The sequence below is a fragment of the Typopeltis vanoorti genome, chromosome 8, assembly GCF_054136105.1.
Source record: "Typopeltis vanoorti isolate ZY-2024b chromosome 8, IOZ_Tvanoo_1.0, whole genome shotgun sequence".
Taxonomy (NCBI): Eukaryota; Metazoa; Arthropoda; class Arachnida; order Uropygi; family Thelyphonidae; genus Typopeltis; species Typopeltis vanoorti.
The window spans coordinates 105,718,375-105,737,881 of record NC_143556.1 but is presented as its reverse complement, the minus strand read 5'-3'; the positions used below and the strand labels follow the sequence as shown (position 1 = coordinate 105,737,881).

General features: G+C 36.3%; 1 protein-coding gene across 10 annotated transcripts in view; it reads right to left on the bottom strand.

The window, feature by feature from the left end:
• Positions 1-19,507, bottom strand: part of LOC150104251 (uncharacterized) — a 1,804,220-nt gene that overhangs the window by 988,195 nt on the left and 796,518 nt on the right. For all 10 annotated transcript variants that reach the window (XM_090396244.1, XM_090396248.1, XM_090396245.1 and 7 more), the window contains exons 19-20: positions 17,468-17,611; positions 11,462-11,582 (exon numbers count right to left, since the gene is read on the bottom strand). In XM_090396244.1, coding sequence (XP_090252370.1) covers positions 11,462-11,582; positions 17,468-17,611 — 265 coding nt within the window. The remainder of the gene's footprint in view (positions 1-11,461; positions 11,583-17,467; positions 17,612-19,507) is intronic.

The window sequence follows — 19,507 nt, the reverse complement described above, 5'->3', positions numbered from 1 at the left end:
GGGTGTGGAAGGACAGTAAAATTGTTTCACTGCATAAAGCTGAAGGCTGAATAAGGCTGCATAAGGCTGAAGCTTCAAATTATAGGCCAATCTCTATATCTGGAGTTGTGGTGAAAGTACTGGAGAGATTGGTGAGAGGTGGGATACAAAAATGGCTTAATAACAGCAGTATATTCTCTGTGGTTATCAACAGGAGTTTGTTAAAGGGAGATCATGTTATACTAAATTGCTTATATACTATAATAAGACTGCCACATGACAATCTCTTAAATAAATTGAACCAGATGGCATTGGATAACAGACTTCTGAGTTGGATCAGTGACTGGCTGTCAGATAGGAGTCAGAAAGTAGTATATGGGGTATCAGTATCCCAAAAGTGGTAGGTCACTAGTGGTGTATGGCAGGGATCAGTTTGGAGACCATTGTTGTTCAATTTGTATGTTAATGATATTCGGATGGGTTGAACTAGTGATATGCAATTGTGTGCAGATGATGCAAAATTGGGGAAAGCAATGCATAGTCAAGCAGATGTTATGTCCTTAAAGGAGGACTTGAATACATTGCATGAATGGGCAGGTAAGTGGAATTATCAGTTCAACGTTGCAAAGCATTAGGTTTTGAAATTTGGTAAGCAAAGATGGGATGCAAAGTATACACTTGATGTGGAAACTTTAATGGAAGTAGAGGAGATGAGAGATCTATGAGTGATAGTTTACAAGAACCTGCAGAATAATAATAATAATAATAACATCAGTAAGGATATTGACAGGTCAGAATAATAAACTGATTGTGCCTTAAAGAGATATGGACATACAGTGAAGATTTTATCAGGACCATAGGATTATGAGTGTAGCAACAGCACAACTGGTTGAGGATAGGTTGTGAATCAAGCATACTGAAGAATGTTGTAAGCAAGGGAGAAGTGACACACACACAGTTTTTGTTTTAAAAAATGAAGATCAGTTGTGCGTGGAATAAACTGCAAGAGAGGATGATTAGGAACTGATATTAAATGAGTTCGAAGAGTAAGAGAGAGAGAGATGATGCAAAGCATTAAATGGCAGGACATGGCATGGTGAGTTATATGGCAAGTTATATTACTGAATGAATCACTTCCACTCACCAATGAAATGCTGTGTTTCAAAACTCACTGTGAAATGAAGAATTTCTGAATGTCTTCAGATGGAAGATGATTATCACCACTGGTAAGCCTAACATTCTGCTTATTACACTCCTCTCCAAGTCCTTAAGTGACTTAAAAAGATATAAAAAATGTCATTGACAATTTGGATCTCTCTATATATATACGAAGGTTTCTGCATCATCTAACACTCAGTTTACCAAACGTGCTAATGTGGTTTAACACATTTTGCAAGCTGGATTATAAATATTTACTGAACTAATTATGATTTTTATTACTTTTATTTCTAATGTCATAAGTACACCTGAATATATTTTAGGATATGCTAAAGAAGATATCTGAGGATATTCTAATGGAATTCTCCCATACCCTCAATCTCCTAAATATAAAAGACCTTCAGTTTTTATTGTTCGCCCACCGATTAGAGGTACCTCGACACTTCTGCACACGTCAGAAAAAGAAGAATCCATTCTGATAATAGGGTAATCAATCTGTCTTCTGGGATGCGTTTGTTTATTATTACAGGTCGGAAAATTTAGCTTTTCTTTTACGAACATTGTAGTTTTTAAAGTGTAACTATTTTGCTTGTATAACAGTTGGAAAAATGTACGAAGAGTATTAACAAAATTAAAAAAGGTATAGCATAAAACAAAAATTTAACTAAGTTTATTTTTAAGAAAGTTATGTATAAAATAAAAATAATTAGACAGAAAAACAGAAATTTTTTCAAATGAACTTAGATATTCTAAACTTACAGTTGAGAGAAATGAGACACTTTAATGTCCTAAACCGATTATTTATTTATGACTTGTGACTCTTTTAACAAACCCATGCAAAAAAAGGTTGGAAAAAAATACCATTATGAAATCCTTTTAATCTTCATAGTCATCTGAATCGGTGTCCGAATCGCCATCACTTTCACTTAAACTGATCACCAAAGGTTCACATAATTCTTCGATAATTCTGTCTCTGTCCCAATACATATTTTCCAATGAGGTGATATGAAAGCAATATTTTCCCCAGTTTTGAACTGTAATACTTTCAATCGCCTGTTCTGAAAGCTTAAAAAGTTTTGACATGTCAACATCTCCAGTTACGTTGCGTTGCGATGGCAAATGAAACTTTTCACTTCTGCCCAAACGTACCAATAGTATTAATATCGCAATGATATAGTGGTAGCCTCAAATCTAGAAATCCATGCTCTTGAGCATCATGTTGAATTTAAATAATTTAGTTGTGGGTGAGTTTCTTTTGACCAAATTAAGCAATTCAATTTTTAGCATATCTGGGGAATGAGAAATGTTATTTGCAGAGAGCCAATCCATAAGAACTTGCTTCTTATTACACTAATTTGAAACTTTGTTTGATCGAATAGAATGATATGAAGCATTATCAATTATAACAACAGCATTTTTAGGAAGGTTTACGATCAGTTTTTCTTCTGCCCACTTTTCGAAGATCGTAGAATTCATTTGCCTATGGTAATTGGCTTTGTACAGTAAGTTTGAATTAGATAAAAAACTTATTTAATATTCTTTTGCAAGAGCTACTGAAACATTTAACAACAGAACTTGTTGACTGTACTGGATCCATCATACAAATTAATAATAAAAAAATAATGCAAAAAAGCGACAACAAAAATCAAGCTAGTACTAGCACAGCGACAGACAAGAAAGCACATGATTTTTCATGTTGGCGACCAGTTCGAACATCCTTCATTTCTTTCTCCCCTTCAGCATGAATCGACTATTCTTGGCAAAATGCCAAGGAGAGAATTCTACAAACGGTGGATCTTTTAGAAGAACTAGTGAATGAGGTATTCCTCCACCTGCCAAATTGCACTTGTATCCACACTGTAATATTCCATTATCAACTTACAAGTCTATCATACATGCTCTTTGCTTTCTATGTCTCAAACTTTGAAGATTATTATTATTATTACAGGTATTTCCATGGAGTAAGTAGACTCATCATGCAAGACCCAAACTATCAAAACAATATCTATCACATCTCTTCTTGAATTCATTTACAGAAGAACTCACAACTGAGTCAGGCAATGCATTGCACTCATTCACCACCCACCAGGTGAAAAACCTCATTCTCACACCCTTGTTAATCACACTTTTCCTTAATTTCCAGGGATGACCTCTTTTTCTTCCATCACTATCACACAGCTGAAACATTTCCCCTGCATCAATCTTATAAAAACCTTTCAGTAATTTAAATGTTTCTATCATATCACTTTACACTTTAATCTATCAATGTAGGGATCATTTTTTACATCACTCACCAACTTAGTCACTCTCCTCTGAACCCTATCCACAACTTTCTCATCTCCAAGGAATCCAGGTGAGCAGACCTGAGCACAGTAATCAAAATGTGGAAGTATCAATGCTTTATAAAGGGAAATAATAACCACTTTAACACTGGACGTTAGTGTGTTCCTCAATAACCAAGTAATCCTATGTGCAATCTTGGACACCTTAGCAATGTGTCCCCCTGACTTTCATCTCCCTATTCACCAACACTCGTAAGTCCCTAGCCTCATCAATCTCTTGGAGTACCATTCCATCAATGTAGTACACAGCTGGTAATCTTTTAATCCCCAAATGCATAACTTTGCACTTTTCCACATTGAACTGACATCCATTACCTTTTGCCCATTTCGCCAGCTTATTTAAATTATCCTGCAAACTCTCAACATCAGCTTGATTTTTTATTGCACTACCCAACTTTGGATCATCAGCAAACAACTGAATATCTCCCTTTAAGCCATTTCCTATATCATTTATGTACAAACTAAACAACAATGGCCCAAGCACAGAGCCCTGAGGCACACTGCTGGTCACCTGCCTCATCCTGGACTCTGCTCCTCCATACACCACCTTCTGGTATCTCTCCCTGAGCCATTCTCCTATCCATATCACCAGTTTAGTATCCATCCTCATCTGCTCCAATTTGTGCAACCATATTCCATGGGGTATCCTGTCAAAAGCCTTAGCAAAATCCCGAAGTACCACTGTGTAGCCATTTCCTTTCTCCCACTCAGATGTCATTCTATTATAAAAAGTTAATAAATTGTTAAGACAGGATCAACCTTTAACAAAACCATGTTGGCCCTATAGAGTATCATATCCTGATCCGCCCATTCTTGAATTTTGTCTTTAACCAACTTTTCCAATACTTTTACCACCACTCCCGAGATGGTGATTGGTCTGTAATTAACTCCCCAAGTTTTAGCGCCACCTTTATGCAAAGGAACTACTTTGCCTTCCTTCCACTCCCTAGGGGCCATGCTAGAGTTCAAACTTAAGTTAAATAACCAAGTAAGAGGGGTTGACAATTCATTTGCACATTCACACAACACCTGAGCTGATATTCAATCTAAACCTACAGCAGTGTTTGCATTTAAATTTTGCAATATACTAAGTACCTCTGATTTCTTAACTTCAATTCTGACATTAGTTATTGTTCACATAAGATCACATTCCCTTGATGTGATATATGTACAATTCCACAAGTCAGATATCTTAGTTAACTCTTTTTATATTTTAAACTGTCGCCCCATCTTTATAGAACTTGGTGACCATATCTGGGCACAGTATCCCACATGTTGTCTTAGCAAGACCTAACAAAGTAGGAATATAACTTCTTTTTCTTCTAACAATATTTCTTTAACAGCAGGGTTTCCTAGGTGATGAATTAACCAGAATAGCAATGTGGCCCACCATCACTCTCTAAGTATTTTGCTTCATTCACTACTTGTAGCCCATTAATATAATACCCAGCCTGCAATAATCTCACTCTGAAATGCATAACTTTATACATGGCACTGACTGATATATGCTATAATTTGCCCATATAACTTGACTTTTCAAGATAACCTACAGGGATTGTGTATCGGTTTTATTTCCTGTCTCACCCTACCCATCTTAGTATCAACAAATAACTGGAGATCATCTCCTTGACCATCCCAATATCATGTATATACAAATTAAACCGAAAGTGTGGAAAGAGGGGAAAATAGGATCCAAGACTACTGTTGCAAATTACCAATCACCATATCAGGAGTCGTTGTAAAGGTCTTGGAGAAAGTAGTCAAGGGAAAAATACAGGAATAGATTGATGAAAATGAGATACTATATGGGGGACAGCCTCAGTAACTTGCTCAAGTTTTAAAACACAGTGATGGCTGAACTGGATAAGGGTAATGGGTTTACAGTGATACTGCTGGACCTGCTAAGGCATTTGACAGGATACCACATGGAATTCTAATCTGTAAACTGCAACATATGGGAATGAATATAGGGTTGGTGAGATGGATAGGTGGGTGGTTGATGGAGAGATATCAGAGAGTAGTTTATTCGGGAGTAGAGTCCAAACTAGTTTATCCAGGAGTAGTGTCGCAGGGTTCTGTTCTTAGACCACTGCTGTTTAATTTGTTCATTAACGATATACAGAAGGAACTGAGAGGAACGGTTCATTTGTTTGCTGATGATGCAAAGTTGGGTAAGGCAATAGTGAATGCAGAAGATGTCAAAATCTTGCAGGATGATTTGGATAGATTGGAGTTCTGGGCTAAGGAGAATGGATGTCAATTTAATGTGACAAAATGTAAGGTTATGCATTTTGGGGTGAAAAGATTAGCAGCAGTATACCACATTGGTGGAACTGTACTCCAGGAGATTGATGAGGCCAGGGACTTGGGAGTGTTGGTGGATAGGGAGATGATGTTTAGGGGACATTGCAAACGTGGCTAAATCAGCTCATCAACTTACTTGGTTGTTGAAAAATACTTTGATGAGCAGAGACAAGCAAGTTATTGTTCGCAGACGGTAGGATTAATATTATGATAATATCCTCTATATAAACATCTCTAAATAAAAATAAATCTAATTATTAACAGTCCCATTTCCTTGTTTCTTCCCACTATTTTACCATATGAAAATTCCCCCATTTCAATCCAGTAAATCCTTTAACAGCAGCTTAAATATATTAATCATATCCTCACCCCTTCATCTACTACTTACCAAACTGTAATTTTCATGGCTGGCCTATCCACATAACCAACACATAGTCATGATATCATTTATCATTTTTGTTATCTCTGTATCCTCTCCAAGGTTATTCATCCCCTTCAAAGCCCAGTGTCCATACTAAAGCACAGTAATCCAGATGTTTTTTGATCAGAGTTTTATACAACCACCACTCTCTTATCTCTATTGATCCATGTCCTCCTCAATATTGCAGCAATTCTTTGGGTTGTCTCTGCAAACTTCTCAATATTTCTTCTGAACTTCAGAAAGGGTGGCTATGCCAATTAAGAGAGGTGAAAGGGTGGATGAGATGATTGTGAGAGTAGGAACGAATGACTTGAGTGGTAATGTAAGTCAGGCAGCGAGAGATAAGAGATTTTTGCTTGAGGCTGTACGGAAGAAGACAGAGAGAGGAAAAATAGTGTGCGTGTTGCCTAGGTATGATAATGATGAGCTGAGCAGAAGAGCGGTGATATTGAATGGCATGATAGCGAGAATGTGTGACAAGAGAGGACTGGTATATATGGATGCTTGGGGTGCGTTTGAGGAAAGAGAGAAATTGTATGCGAGAGACCGTTTACATTTGAATGAGGAAGGATGTAGGCATCTGGAGAGATTGCTGTTCTGAACGAGTCAGTGTGTCCCAGAGAGGATGATAGCAGAGGTGGCCTCTTGTGGGAATGGATACTTGGGAGAAGGGAGACAATGTCAGGTAACACTGAGCCCAGTGCAGTCTAGAAGAGATAATGCTGGGTATAGAAACAATGGCATTTATAAGCTTTATACTAATGCCAGGAGTATCTGGAATAAGGGAGAAGAATTGGTGGCACAGATAGCATCAGCCAAAAATTATTGTGATCATTGAGACGTGGTTGACAGAAAGGGATATAACAACAGCAATAGAAGTCGCTGGGTATAGCATTTTTCATCAGGATAGGAGGGGAAAGCGTGGTGGTAGGGTACTGCTTATGATAAGTGATGACCTATGTCCTCTAAGAGTAGAGGCTTTGGAAGGAAGTGAGACAAATGATTTTGAGAGCATATGGTGTGAGGTAGAGATAGGCAAGACAGGATATTTAGTGGTGTTTTGCTACAGACCCAGGAGCATAGAGGATGGGGACCAGGATATGTTTAGACAGCTAAGTTTGGCAAGTGCAAGAAGAATGATTGTTATGGGAGATTTTAACTACAGTAGTATAAATTGGAGAGAGAGAAAGATGCATGTAGCAATAGGGGAATGGAATTTCTAAAATTCTTGAGGAAGAAATGTCTTAGGCAACATGTAACAGAGGGAACAAGAGGTTCAAGAGTTTTGGATTTGGTTATAGCATCAGAAGAGTTGATAATAACAGAGTTGACATCTCTCCCACCAGTTGGAGAGAGTGACCATATGGTTTTGACTTGGAAAATGAATAGACATGCAGGAGTATCAAAGAGACGGGAACTTATGTGGAATTATAATGCAGGTGATTATAATAGTCTAAGACGTCAACTTCGGGAAGTTTCATGGTGGGAGGAATTGGAAGGCCGGGATATCATTAGTGCGTGGGAAATTGTGAAAGAATATTTGTTAGCAGCAATGGTAAGTTGTATACCACGAGTGAAGAAGAGGACACAATTTGCAGTAAAGTGGATGACAAACAATATTAAACAGGAATTGCATGCAAAAAAGAGGCTATGGAAGAGATATAAGGAGACAGGTGAAGAGAAGATGCATGAAGAATATAAGACACAGGCCAGAAGAGAAACTAGTGTGGTAAGGAAAGCGAAACTGGAATAGGAGAGGAGATTGGCCCTAAGATCCAAAGAAAATCCTAGGGAATTTTTTAGATATGTGGCCAGTAGGAGGAGAAATGACTGTACAAGAATGATATTGTGGGATAAAAATGTGAATAGAGTGAATGATGCAGAGGACATAGTGGAATTGTTCAATGAACACTTTATAGGAGTATTTCATCCTAGAGGAGTCAGTTTTAACGCTAGAGGGACAGGGCTGGTTCAAGGTTTAGAGGTACAGGAGGAGAGTGTGTTTCAGATACTGATTACTCTGGATGTCAGTAAAGCTTTGGGACTGGATGGTATTTCACCACGAGTTTTGAGAGAATGTGCTAGGGAACTGACAGTGCCTTTAACCTGGCTTTTCAATGAAAGTCTGGCTTCGGCAAAGGTGCCCAGGGAATTGAAGGAAGGTAAGATAGTGCCATTGCATAAGGGTGGTAACAGACTGGAAGTGTCTAGTTATAGGCCAGTCTGTGTGTCATCAGTAGTTGTTAAGATCTTGGACAAGTAGTGAGGGACTGTATACAGCATTGGGCAGATGAGGGTAATGTTATTTGTGAGAGGCAACATGGATTTGTGAAAGGACGCTCTTGTTTTAGCAATATGCTAGCCTTTTATAATAAAGTTACAAGAGCATTAGATGAGGGAAAGGCATATACTGCAATTTTCTAAGACTTAGCAAAGGCATCTGACAGGGTGCCACATGATAAGCTGATATTTAAGTTGCAGCACATGGGTCTGGATGTCAGATTGATCAACTGAATTCAGGATTGGCTGTCTTATAGGTATCAGAGAGTTGTGTATGGTGGTGCAGTTTCAAGGAGGCAGAGGGTTACAAGTGGGGTCCCACAGGGTTCAGTACTATGACCTATATTGTTTAACCTTTATATCAAAGCCATTGCCAGTGGATTGCAAGGGGGTTATTCAGTTGTTTGCGGATGATGCAAAGCTGGGAAGGATTATTAGTAATAGTGCAGATGTGGTAGCCCTGCAAGAGGATTTGAATAAGCTAGAGAGATGGGCAAATAAATGGGGGTGTCATTTTAATGCAGCAAAATGTAAGGTCTGGAGGTTTGGGAAACATCGATGGGATGCTGTATACTCTATGGGAGGAGTTATACTGGACGAAGTAGGGGGAGACAAGAGATCTGGGGTTGATGATTGATAGAAACCTGAAATTTAGAGGACATATTACAAAGGTGGTGAAAGTAACACAGAGGATTGCTGCAATTATGAGAAGGACACTGACCTGCAGAGATAAGAGGGTTATCATTCCGTTGTATAAGTCTCTGATCAGACCACACTTGGACTATTGTTCTCAGATTTGGTCCCCAGGATTTGAAGGGGATAAATTAACTGTGGAAAGGATACAAAGATGGATGACAAAGATGGTTTCAGGACAGTACAGTTATGAGGATCGGCTGAGGAAATGTGAACTGGAGAGTTTGGTGGATAGAAGAAGGAGAGGTGATATGATTGAGACTTTTAAACTGTTGAGAGGTGGTTACAGGGTTGACACTGGGGAGTTTTTCGCTTGGTTGAACAGCGGGAAGGGATGATGACAAGAGGCCATCCCTGGAAGTTACGAAAGTAAACTGTGAGCAAGAGGGTAAGGAATAGTTTCTTTGCATGGAGGGTGGTTGAACCATGGAATGCATTGCCTGATGGAGTGGTGAGAGCAAGAACGGTCAATGAGTTCTAAGAGTGGTATGATAGACCGTGTTTCTTAGGGGGGGGGACCTCCCCTCGATGAGTGTTGATAGACTTTGTGTTTCTTAGGAAGAACCTCCCACCATGAGTCTTTTGACTCCATGGAGGCCTGAATAATAATAATAATAATAATAATAATAATAATAATAATAATACTTCAATTCAAGTTTCTATTTTCAATCGCCACTTGCTTCTTCTACTTCTTTCAATACAATTTAACTGAGTATGAAGCATCCAATCTGTGAATCCCAAAATGTTTGTATAATAACCTCTCAGGTGGAAGCACATCAAATGCCTTGGGAAAATCATGGTATATATTCTTTCCTTTATCACACTTTGCCACTATTATAAAACATGAGTAGACCAATAGAGCAAGGCTTTCCTTTAACAATGACATGTTATCTTCTATAAAAAATCCTTTCTATCTGCTGTGAACCTTAATCAATATGATTAAGACCAGAGATACTGGCCTATAATTTCCTGTAATGGCCCTAGATCCACTCTGGCATAATGGAAGTATTTTGCTGTTCTTCTGCTTATTAAGATTCATGGATGTGATGAGAGTTAACAACCATGTCAGAAGAACTATGCTATCTCTTGCACATTCTTCAAGTTGTGCTGATATCTTATCCAAACTCCCTGCTGTATTTGAATCCAATTCTTTTAATAGCTTTAATGCCTTTAACTCACTACTACCACTCTTTCATCCAGTTATCCATCCTCATCATCCAGAACACTAATCAGTCTGCCTGGAACATATATCTTATTGAAATGATTACTTAACACCAGCTATTTCTAGTGCACCTTACTTTCCTGCCATTTGCATTCACTAAGGTTGTTCTTCCTTTAATTAGCTGCATAGTGAAAATTTCATTTTTTTTTTCATCTTTCCCTTAACATGTCTGACTAACTTCATTTAAGCACCAAATGTTCCTTCCTTCAACACCTCTCCTGGCCAACTTTTTATACTGCTTCAGAGACTGATCATCTTCTTTTTTGTTCCTGATAATGGATTCATATATAATTTTTTTCCCTTTTTATGCAGCTCCTGCTTTAACATCTTAAAGCACGAACTGCATTAAAAAAACATTAGAACAGAGAACACATTTTACAAGACTTATTATGGATAACTCGCATCTTATACCGAACGACACTGTAATTTACAACTGAAAGGCAAACATATATAATGTATCATTATGACATGACATGACAATAAACAATCAAGAAAAGATGAAACAGTTACCAATAGTTTCTAACAGTTAAGCAACTCATGAATTACAAATCTGTTGTTCTTTGAGTGAAACTGAATGAGTAACTGACAAATAAAACCCTCAACATAAGTTGCATGACAAACTTCAAGTAAGATAATCTGCTAAGCATAAAACAGAGTAACATTATGACTTAGAAAGCAAAACAGGACTAAATAGAAGATTTATACATAGTCATGGAAAAATGTCATCCATTTTGCAAAAATTTAAAATTTGTGTCACTCAAAAATTGCACTCAATATAAAAATTCTGTTTCTATTTTTATAATTAGTTTATGAAGTAAAGAGAGATCATATAACACTAAAAATTGAAGATCATAACTTGAATATGAAGTACATATTGGAGTATTTCATATTATATGAAGTACTCCAATTTTATGAAGTATATAAATAACATGAAGTACATATTGTAAAAATAAATAAATACTCGGAATAAGAATGAACAATAATTAAATGAAGAACATGCCTACTTGCAAATTTAACAGACAACTGGTAAACAACAATGGTAATAATTATCAGTTCACTCACCCAACATGAACAGGAAGATGTGAAATATCAATATTGTCTGGAGAATATTTTTCACTGAAACTAACTTCCAGTTGAGCAATATGCTGAGGAGACAGATTTTCTTCCTCCACTGTAAGTGGTGCTATAAACATGAAAATAACATTTATAAGTAAAACAAAATGGTTCATTATATATTTTCCCCCACTCTTTCATTTGCATTTATCTTGAAAAATTATCAATGAATTGTACATGTAAAAATACTACATTTTTGAATTGTTATTTTGAACTGAACAACCATGGGGATGATAGTAAGGAGGAGGATGAATGGAATGGAGGTGAAATGGATGAGTCATGGAATTATGCAGAGAGAAGGAAGATGTTACAGAGGAGATATAAATAACAAGCCACCCCTACTGACGAAATCTGGTCCTTTATATAACACATAAGGAATACAATCACTCCTTTATATCCTCCTGACCCTAGGAATACAATCACTCCATGGTTGTTTATTGAGACAAATGAGAAGTATAAAGCACAGATTAAGAAGGTGATGAATGCAGTGAAGGAGAAATTAGCATATGAAAGGAGATTGGCTGAAGTGGGAAAACAACGTCCTAGAAAATTCTACAGTTACGCCTATAGTTGGAGATGGTATAGAAATCATATCTGATGAAGATATAGTCATAACAGCTGAGTATTTGTCATTGTATTTCAATTTGGAAAAAAGGACAATGTTGAATAGCAGAAAGAAGATGGAACAATGATAGTTTAGAAACATGAGATGTTTCAAATTTTAAATATGTGACTATATGGGATATCATCATGTATATTGAAATATGTTCAAAGGATGTGACAGTGTCCTTGACTTGTTTGTTTATACATCTGGGAACAGGAACAGTTGTAGAATAGTAAAAAAAAAATACTGCAAATGCACATGGGAGAATCCAATGTATTGGTGTCAATCTATATGCCAGTTTGGGTGGTGGAGGTAATGGATGGACTGATTTGAGATGGACACCAAACTTAGATTCATGAAAATACACTTTTCTGAGTAGGATGGGTTTGTTATGTTTCAGTAACCTGGTGATACTTATACTGTCATTTTTTTCTCAATTTTGTTCAAATGCATTCATCAGAGTACCACGTGACAAAACACTGTTGAATGTGAGTAGGATAGGGATAGATACGTTGGTAGACTGGGAACAGGTATGGTTAATCAACAGGAGCCAATAATGTACATATGCAGTGCTATGTATCAAAAAGGGAAGGTGGCAAGCAGGATGCCACAAATCTCTCTCTTTCAGAAACAACTGTTGTTTAATCTACATATATCAGTTATATGGTTTGAAAAGTGATATTCAGTTGTTTGCTGAGAGTGATAAATTGATTAGACCAATTTCAGGAACCTCTCATTATGATGTTATTAATAGGATTTGAATAGGTTAGTTAGTATTTTGAGTAAATGAATGGGGGAAATCAGTTAATAAAAAATAATACTGTATTTACTCAAATATGACTCGCCCTCGCATATACCTCGCACCCCTGATTTTACTTTACATAAAAAGAAATTAACCCCCACACAAAAAAAGTTGAAAACTTTAAGAAACAGATAGTGAATGTTGTTATGGCAGCTTCGGATATTTTAGAATTGGAATGAAGAGAATCAGCATTTCAACTCAACAATCGTCGACTTGCCTTTTGTTATTGAGTATTGCGATCTTTTGTTATTACCGCACCAGTCATATGCATAGAGATGAAAGCAATAAGTAGAGGAAGTGTGTGAGGGCATTGACTTCTCGATCTTGGATTGCGTGAGGGTAACTGGATGTCATCAGGGTTTATATATATGCCGTTTCAGCTAGCCAATTTGTGATTTGATTCATGTTGTGTTGCATATTTGTGTTAGCAATATTTCCATTTTGTGAATGGCTACTATCGCTGTGTCATTTGCGTACTGGAAGATTTTACTTTTTTTAGGGGAAGATGAATGATATCATGTGTGTTATATCTATATCTATAGAGCTATAGATATCTATAGAGCTGTTCTATCTCCCGTGAGATAGAACAGCTCCTTCTGGTACTCCACAAGTTACCAATGCCTCTTTGCTCTGCGCTGATCCTATATGTGTGTGATGTGCATTCTATTTTTCATGTATTTGAACCATTGTAGTAGACGACCTCCGATTCCGATATGGGTTGGTTTGTTCAACAAGATTTTGTATGTTAGTGTGTCAAAAGCATTTGTCAGATCAATAAAAATGACTAATACTATTCTGTTTTTATCTAATGCAGCATCGATTAGGTCTGTAAAATCTTCCAGGAGTGTTGATGTTCCTTTATTTTTTTGAAAGCCATATTGTGTGTTTGGGATGATTTGGAATTTTTAATGTTTGTTTGTGGAAAGTTTTTTTTGTATATCTATTAATATGTTGTCTCTTATCCATGTATTCCATCTGTTTTGGGAGCATATTTTTATTTTTGTTAATGCTTTGTTATATATATCAGTAAATGTAAGTTTAAGAGTTGTATATGCAGCATCATATACAACTAAAGATGCTATCTGCAACCAGTCTGTTTTTCTGATTTCGTCATTTAATATAGTTTCGTTTATGATGCTATTCTCAGTGAGTTTTTAGGATTCTCGTTCAGTATGTAACTGTAGTGCAGTGACATAGTGGTCTGCCAGCTTTTCGCAATAAAATCTTTGCTGAAGTTTTCTTTTTTCGAGTTAGTAATTCATTAAGTGTAGCCCATGTTTGCTTCATATTGTCATTATATTCTGTAAATTTTTGAATATAATTTACAGAATATAATGAACTTTTTGTCCTATGAATTTTTGTAGTTAGTTGATTTCTTGTGTTTTTGTGTAACATTTGTAAACAAGTGTTACTGGATGACTTTTTTCCATAGATTTTTTTTTACAGTAATACTATTTAGAGTATAGCCATTTATCCATGGGTTATTGTCTGTTTGTCACCTCATTTGTGTACCGTATATTATCGCATAAAATGTGAAAAATTTATGGTAAAAAATACTACTTAAAGTTAGGGGTTCGCATTATATGTGGATCCTAAAAAATATACCATCTTATTAGACTGGCACACACAATATATACTACCTAATGCCTATGCAACCAAATCTACTTGACCCACTTGCATTTGACGACTGAGCGTGCATCGTATCTGCGCATGCGCTCTCCGTCGCCGAATGATAGAGCACAGTGAGATAGATAGAGCACAGTTAGGTATATCGGTTTAACCACAGTTCATTTTAAATATTATTTGTTAAACAAACCTAGCCTGAAAATGAGCCAACAGAAACATAAACATTCATCTTTTGAAGCAGGATTTAAATTGCGTGTCATGCAGTTTGCAGAAGAACATAATAACAGCGTTGCTATGAGAGAATTTGGTGTAGCAGAGAGTAATATTAGACTTTGGCGTAAGCAAAAAGACAGTCTTGAAAAAATCCCCAAAACGTGCCCATCATGGAGATGTAGCATCCTTTACAGAACTCGAAGAAGAGCTAAATGAATAGATTTTGACACAACGACAAGATGGCATAATAGTAACAAGAAATGCAATTTGTTTTCGAGCTCTAAAACTCAAGAATGGTAAATTCAAGGACACACCAGGTATTTCATCTTTTCTTGCTTCGCCTGGGTGGTGCAACAGATTTATGGAACGCAAAGCATTAACATTACGACACCGAACAAAAATTGCACAGAAGTTACCAAAGCAGCTTGAAGAAAAAGTGCAGTCCTTCCATAAATTTATCATAAAATTACAGAAGTGTCATGGATATGAACTTTCCCAAATTGGCAATATGGATGAGATGCCAATGTATTTTGATATGCCTGGGAATCGAACAGTAAACTCAGTTGGTGAAAAGGGTGTCTTCATAAAAACAATGGGACATGAAAAAATGCATTTTACCGTTGTTCTAGCATGCATGGCAAACGGAACCAAATTAAAGCCAACAGTGATATTTAAAAGGAAGAAAATTCCGAAGCAATTTTGAAATTCTGAAATTATGAAATTTTCACCAGGTGTAATTGTTCGCGCCAATCAGAAAGGTTGGATGGATGAAGAAGGTGTACAATTGTGGCTGGATTAAGTATGGAACATACGTCCAGGTAGCTTATTACGTCAACAAAGCATGCTAGTCTGGGATATGTTCCAGGCACATTTAACAGAGACAAGCAAAGAGAAAGCACATGAGCTACGTACAGACCTAGCAGTCATACCAGGTGGTCTAACTTCCGTTTTGCAGCCGCTTGATGTAAGCTTGAATAAGCCATTTAAAGATCACTTACGTGAAAAATGGAGAGAATGGATGTCATCTGGTTTGGTGAAGATGACAAAGGGTGGAAATTTTCAGAAGCCTGAGATTACCCTAGTCACCAGCTGGGTTAAAGAAGCATGGGATTCGATACCATCTGAAATGATTCAATGCTTATTTCTTAAATGTGGAATAAGTAATTCAATGGATGGATCCGAAGATCACGTCATATACGAAAGCGAGGATGACGCACGACAAATTGGAGAGCATGAAGACGATGACGACAACTGCTACACTGATGACGCAATCCCTACAGATGAATTTATAAATGAAATGTTTGATGACTTAAAAGATGAAGAAGAATTTAAAGGATTTTGACATTTTGTTTTAAAATAAATATTTCTTTCGTTAATTCGTCTTGTATTTTGACATTTTGTTAAAATAAATATTTCTTTCGTTAATTCATATTGTATTATTTATAATGTTATGGAACAAGATTAAGATCACATTATACGTCAACATGACATTTTAGGGCTAGTTTTCAAATAAAATTTCTAGTTCGTATTATACGCAATAACATACGATAGGCTTTGTTGCTTTTTGTATATTTCTGTGAACATTAGTTGGAAGTTTTCGTATAGTGTAACAGGGTCATTTATTTTGAGTAGATAATTCCTATCTGTATTGTTTATAAGGGTTGTTGACAATGCTCTTTAATATGATGGGGTTTTGTAGAGTTTTGCAGTGTAGCAGGGAAGTGGCACAATGAAACGAAGCTGAGACAAAGTAGTGATCGGCGATTTTGGTGTTAATTACTGATGAGGTATATGTGTTGATGGGAGCCCGTATATTGATATGATCAATGCATGATTGTGTTAGTGAATTGTTGAGTATTTCTTCTCTTGTTGGAGAGTTTATCGTAGGGTTTATGTTGTACTGACTTAGTATATCAAGGTATGTGTTAGTGGTTGAAGAAGCATGGTCTAAAGTATTTATGTTAATGTCTCCTATTAGGATGAGCCGATGTGTTGTATGGTGTTCAATGCCACTTAGCCATGTTTCTAATTCGTGCAGAAAGCTGAGTGGATTTTTATATGGAGGTTTGTATATTATGTTTATCGTGTATTCGACACTATGGTTGTTGTTATTTGTGATTTCCAATATTAGTGTTTCCTCATGTTCGAAACGAGTTTGTTTTTCCATCACATTGTATATTTCATTGATAAATGCCATGATTCTGCCTCCTCTTTTCTTTGGTCTACATAAGGTGTAGGACTGGTAGTTATTGATGTTGTATGCATAAGCTTCTGTGTGATTTATTGCAATTTCGGTCACGATGAGTATGTCTATGTTTCTTGAGCAGCGTTATCAATGTAAGTCAGCGTTTCTTGACACTTCTTATGTTTGTATGTATGATGGTGAAGTTGGAATTTGTGGGAATGTTGCCTGTCCATTTCTTTAAAAAATTAAAGACTTTGAAATTTATATTTTCTGACTGGATATGTTCACCCAGATTTGGGATCTCCATGCTACAGTTTTTAGAGATAATTTTAAACATTTCTCTTAAGAATGCAGAGAGTTAATGTACTATATTGGTAGATTGCTTAGGTTGGATTCTCTTGTAATTATATAAACTCAAGTGTTTTCATTCTGTCTCACAAATATCTGCGAATACTTAGGCCACAGAAACTTGCAGTTTTTTTCAGATAAAAATTATAATAATAATAATAATGAATTCTTACTTACCTGCTGAATCTCTACTTAATACCATAGTTTCAGTATTTCTTTCATCTTTGGTTACATCTATGGGTAAAGAATCATCACCTAGAGACTTCATTTCATCTGCAGTCAAGTATCGGTATGACTGATCTCCTAACATGGTATCTTCACCTAATGATTATACACAGAGAACTAACATTGAGTTTCGTCTTTCATGTACCATATTAAACAATATATGTAGGATATATCATAAATTACCTTACATATACTCTGAGTGGCTTGTAATAAAATTATACATTTTTAAACCTAAAATGATAGATTACAGGATTTTGATTCAAAGGTACTGAAGATTATACAATTATACTGACCAAGAGGAAATAAATCACACTGCTGCAATGCACATGTTAGATACAACACTTATAACAAAATGGTGGTATCACCATGCATCAGAAAATATTTGGTTGCATTTGGTGAACTGAATTCATGTTAAAATTTACTGATAAAAGGAAATTCAGGAAATAAATTAAATTATTAAAAGTCAGTCCTGTTCAGGAGAGAAATCAGTAATAACCAGGTAGCTGAAGTGGAGTAATCCCACTACATTTCAGCATCCATCTGGTTTTGCACTGCTAAAGAATCTAATATTGCAACAAGTTTCAATCTTCAGGAAACAGGAACAAGAAATTGCATCTCCAAAGAATTGAAGAATTACCAAAAATTTTACTTTATTGATTTAATAATCCCAGTTTCAATTAAATAAGAATGTTTTTGTTTATTGTAGTTATAAAGTGCTATAATAAACAACTTTACCTCTAAGTATATAGGAAAATACTAAAATTTAATTAGCATTAGTTGTTAAAATTCAAAGATTGATGTTATAAATTTAGTTTAATCCTTTATCCAAGCATGTGTAAACAAAGTTTGCACCTGAAAGTATCTTCAGGACTGGGGTAAAGTGGTACAACACTGGGCGACTCCTTGCAAAGGTGGAGCAAGCTACCAACACTCCTATCTCAGTATCTCCCATAATGCAAAACACATCTCCTTGCGGATATGTATAATGTTATGCATTAAGGGAAGGACCACTACCCAGACCAGTTTCGACCTTTATTGAGGTCTCTTCAGTGGGAGCCAGGCCCAAGTGGAGATACCAAGGCAGATGCATTAGCAAGGTCATCTCCTCCAATAGGAGCTGCCAAACGGTGTGCCACTTTTTTATTAAATTACTTGGGATTTAGAGAAAGATGTTGAAAGTTTGTTTTTCACTTGGTCAGACTATAATAAATTTAGTTTAATCCTTTATCCAAGTGTGTGCAAACAAAGTTTGCACCTGAAAGTATCTTCAGGACTAGGGTAAAGTGGTAAAATACCAGGCGACTCATTTGTACACATTTTGATAAAGGATTAAACTAAATTTATTATAATCTGACCAAGTGAAAAACAAACTTTCAACATCTTTCTCTAAATTCAGAGTAATTTAATAAAAAGTTGGCACACCGTTTGGCAGTTCCTATAGTAGGAGATGACCTTGCTAATGGTTCTGCCTTGGTATCTCCACTTGGGCCTGGCTCCCACTGAAGACACCTCAATAAAGGTCGAAACTAGTCTGGGGAGTGGCCCTTCCCTTAATGCATAACATTATACATATCCACAAGGAGATGTGTTTTGTATTATGGGAGATACTGAGAGAGGAGTGTTGGTAGCTCGCGCCACCTTTGTAAGGAGTTGCCCTGTGTTGTACCATTTTACCCCAGTCCTGAAGATACGTTCAGGCGCAAACTTTGTTTGCACACACTTGGATAAAGGATTAAACTAAATTTATTATAGTCTCACCAAGTGAAAAACAAACTGTCAACATCAAAGATTGATGATTTTGAACAAAGAATTATTATTGATACAGTTACAGCGAGATAAGATTTTACACACAATAATAAAATTTGAGTTCCAGATTATCATAAAAGAAATTCAAATTATTCACTAATACTGGAAATAAAAAATAAAAAAAAATACTAATACCAATAAATAACATTTAGACTGCTCAAATAAAACTTTAAAGAACAGAGAGCA